General features: G+C 47.2%; 1 protein-coding gene across 1 annotated transcript; it reads left to right on the plus strand.

Moving 5' to 3' along the window:
* Positions 1-1,404: 1,404 nt before the first annotated feature.
* Positions 1,405-2,317, plus strand: LOC119331770 (protein GLUTAMINE DUMPER 6-like). The gene has a single exon (XM_037604946.1). It carries the CDS (start codon positions 1,531-1,533, stop codon positions 1,897-1,899), a length of 369 nt encoding a protein of 122 aa, XP_037460843.1. The 5' UTR covers positions 1,405-1,530; the 3' UTR covers positions 1,900-2,317.
* Positions 2,318-3,321: the final 1,004 nt, after the last annotated feature.

Genomic DNA, 3,321 nt, shown 5'->3' on the forward strand with positions numbered 1-3,321 from the left:
AAGTCTAGCCACTTGAATTCAAATGGGTTGATTCCACCACAAGAAACCGAGCCATGTAAGCTATGCTTAATCCATTGCGAAAAGTGAAACTCACTTTGTTCTTAACTAATATTTCCTCTGTAAAGAAATATAAAAGCGTCTAGATCATTAGAGACCTGCTCCTCCTCTTCTCTTTGTGTTGCTCACTGGAGACCACTCCTCTATCTTGAACCATGCCATGATGATTAGGAAAATTATTAATCTTATGTCCTGTTCCTGTGAGGGTGTCATCCCATCATTCCCTGGTAAAGCCGTAATGGGATGCAAGCATCAAGCAAATCACGTCTAGTGAACCTTTGGATAATCTGAAGGGCCAGGGGAATCCGCATATCCAACCAGCGGTGTGCTTCCGGGTTATTCCATCTTCCAGAATGGTTAAGACCTAACTTGCCTTCGAGCAGAGGGTTAAACGAACTTAATCATGACACTGTCAACAAAGTTAGCTAATAATGCATCAGTCAGAAAAAAAAGCTAGCTAATATATCACCCCGCCAGCCTTAACTTTTGCCTGGGCCATACCACCATTAGCGCCATCACCAAGTAATCTAGTAGTAATCTATATTTCGCCGGCCACATCATCCCGCGAGTGGATTTGCAGTGGTCATGTCAAAAGCTGGACACAATACTACAACTACTCCACAAGGTGACGACGACGTCCTCAATCGATCTCTAGCCTTCTATATTTCGCATGTGTGCGAAAGGAATGGACGGTGTTTCTGACTTGACCATGCACGCACCTTTGGGACATGGCGACCTGATCGTCAATTCGTCGATGACGCCAGGTCGCGCAGTACCGGCGGTCGATTCGTGCTCGCGCAACCGCCCTTTTCTCCCTTTTCCCCGTCTTTCTCGTCTCTTTGCCATCGGCCGTAGCATGAAGATGTGCATACATGCACCACACGGCACGCATCATCGTAGTAGTATATGGTTTGGTCGATTTCTCATGAGAATCCAACTAGCAAGCATGCACTGTCTTCTTTTCTTTGCCAAAAAAACATGCGTTTGATTTGCATATGGCTAGGTTCACTGAATCTCCTCCACTCTGCCAGTACCAGTACAGTCATACCTGGGCGTTCTCGAATCTCGAGTGTCCGCTTCTCATTTCACCCACAGATTTTTGCAGAAATTTCCGGAACCTTAGATAAGTCACAGAAATTAATTGCAGTACACCGAATTCATTTTATCCAAAGGCAAAAACCAGGTCCCACCATCCTGCAGCAGTAGCAGCAGAGCTGGCAAGCAAACCAAAGAGAAGCCGAGCGGCTTCTTTTCCCCGCTCTCTCTCTCTCTCTCACCCCTCCCCCGCGCGCCACCTATAAATACCGCCTGCCTCCCCCATCCTCTCCCACTCAGTCAGACGTCACAGCCACACAGAAGAAGCGAGAAACCACTCTGCACGCACGCCCACACACAGAGAGAGCAAGAAACAAAGAAAGAGGAAGAGAAAGAAAGAGGGAGAGGGATCGACATCCGTGTGATTCACCGTTCATCATGAGGCCGATCAGAGAAGGCGAGGCGCTGGTGGGGGTCGCCGGGGCTCCGGCGGCGCTCGGCCACGGCGCGCACCCGGCGTTCTGGATGACGCCGACGCCGTACATCTTCATCGGCTTCACGCTCATGATGGGGATCATCGCCGTGGCGCTGCTCGTGCTCGTCTGCACGCGCCGCGAGCCGTCCGGGTCGTCGCGCCGGGGGAGCGCCGCCGAGGAGGCGTCGGCGCGCGGGATGGCGCCGCTCGACAGGGAGCCCAAGGTCGTCGTCAGCATGCCCGGCGACGACTTGCCGTCCTTCCTCGCCAGCGCCAGGCCGTTCGCGTTCCCTGACGTCGTCGAGCCGCCACGCCAGGCGGACGCGGCCTAAGCGCGCGCGCCGCGCGCACCCGTGCGCCCTGCGGGACGCGGGACCAGTTTTGTTCATCAATCAGATTTCTAGGATTTACCCTAAGTAATTTTGTCAGTACTAGTAGTAGTATCTTGTCGAGGAAATAGCCGGCGGGCACGACGTGAGCTGAGATCTGTGAAAGAGAATGGAGTTTCGGCTTTTGCATTGCTTGCTTTTGCCTGCTCTCCCATTCGATTTTCCACTCGCATATTAACTACTCCCCAGTCGTCGTCATGCTGAGACTCTGTCGACTCTCGTAGTGGTAAATCTCAACGATGAGTCACCAAGCATTAACCACAAACCATCAACAATAATGAGAGAACCACTCTCCAATACTGATCCAGATTGATCTGCTGGCATGGCAAAAGTGATAAGCATTACGAGTTTGTGCGAAATAACGGAGCTTTACATGATTGCTGTACGCGCACGTTGAAACATGCACACTGAACTTTCGGTTTCCGTTTGAAAAAATAATTAAATTTCATGATTAATTTTAGAACATAAGTCACAATTCTAGCAACCATTAGCATGTAGTAGGTGAATTAGATGTCATGAACAGCAATTTCACACACACAACAACCAATACTTCCATAGGCTTCTGATGGTACTGCCAACATATATTCTTCCACCGCACTATATGTGCTCATATCTCTTATGTTATGTGTTGTACTTGGATTACCACTGCTTGCAATGGACATGGACATGCTCTTCCTATCTTGCATACTAAATCATTTGTTTATGTTGATTAGCACTCCAGTCAAACAATCATGCTTGTTATGTTCATCATGTTTTATCAATATTGTTTTGGTTAACTTAGTGGGAAATTACTCATATTTTCAACAATAGAAAAACCTCCCATATCATATTTTCAGAGGTGTTCTTCTGTTCTTGACTACAAGATCATTAATCCTTTCATGACCACTATGGTTGGCGAGGATATGTGAGACATGCTTGAGACCAAATTCGGGGTCTCGGACACAAAGTGAGTTGTATGTCATGGAACAGTACCAGGACCATGGGATGAGCGATGACCACTCCGTAATTGTGCAAGCTAATCAGATACAGTCACTCGCTAAGGAACTTGACTATTTCAATTGTTTGTTATCAAACAAGTTCATTTCCTTAGACATCATTGCCAAGCTTTCTCTTTCACCGAGGAAATGTTTGCAATGAAAATGAATCATATGTTCGGCACTCACAATTTTATGATAATAACTGCGGGTGCATAACGCGGCTGCCAAATATTACGAAAATGTTTGCTATTTTATTGATTATGAAGAGGGTTATCTGATTAACTGGAGAAATCAGGCAAAAACCTATATTACAAAGCCAAAACATAGAGCCGCCATGGATTTCATGGCCAATAACAAAATCATAGCATATATAGTAACACAACTGGAT

This window comes from Triticum dicoccoides, chromosome 7A, assembly GCF_002162155.2.
Source record: "Triticum dicoccoides isolate Atlit2015 ecotype Zavitan chromosome 7A, WEW_v2.0, whole genome shotgun sequence".
Classification (NCBI taxonomy): Eukaryota; Viridiplantae; Streptophyta; class Magnoliopsida; order Poales; family Poaceae; genus Triticum; species Triticum dicoccoides.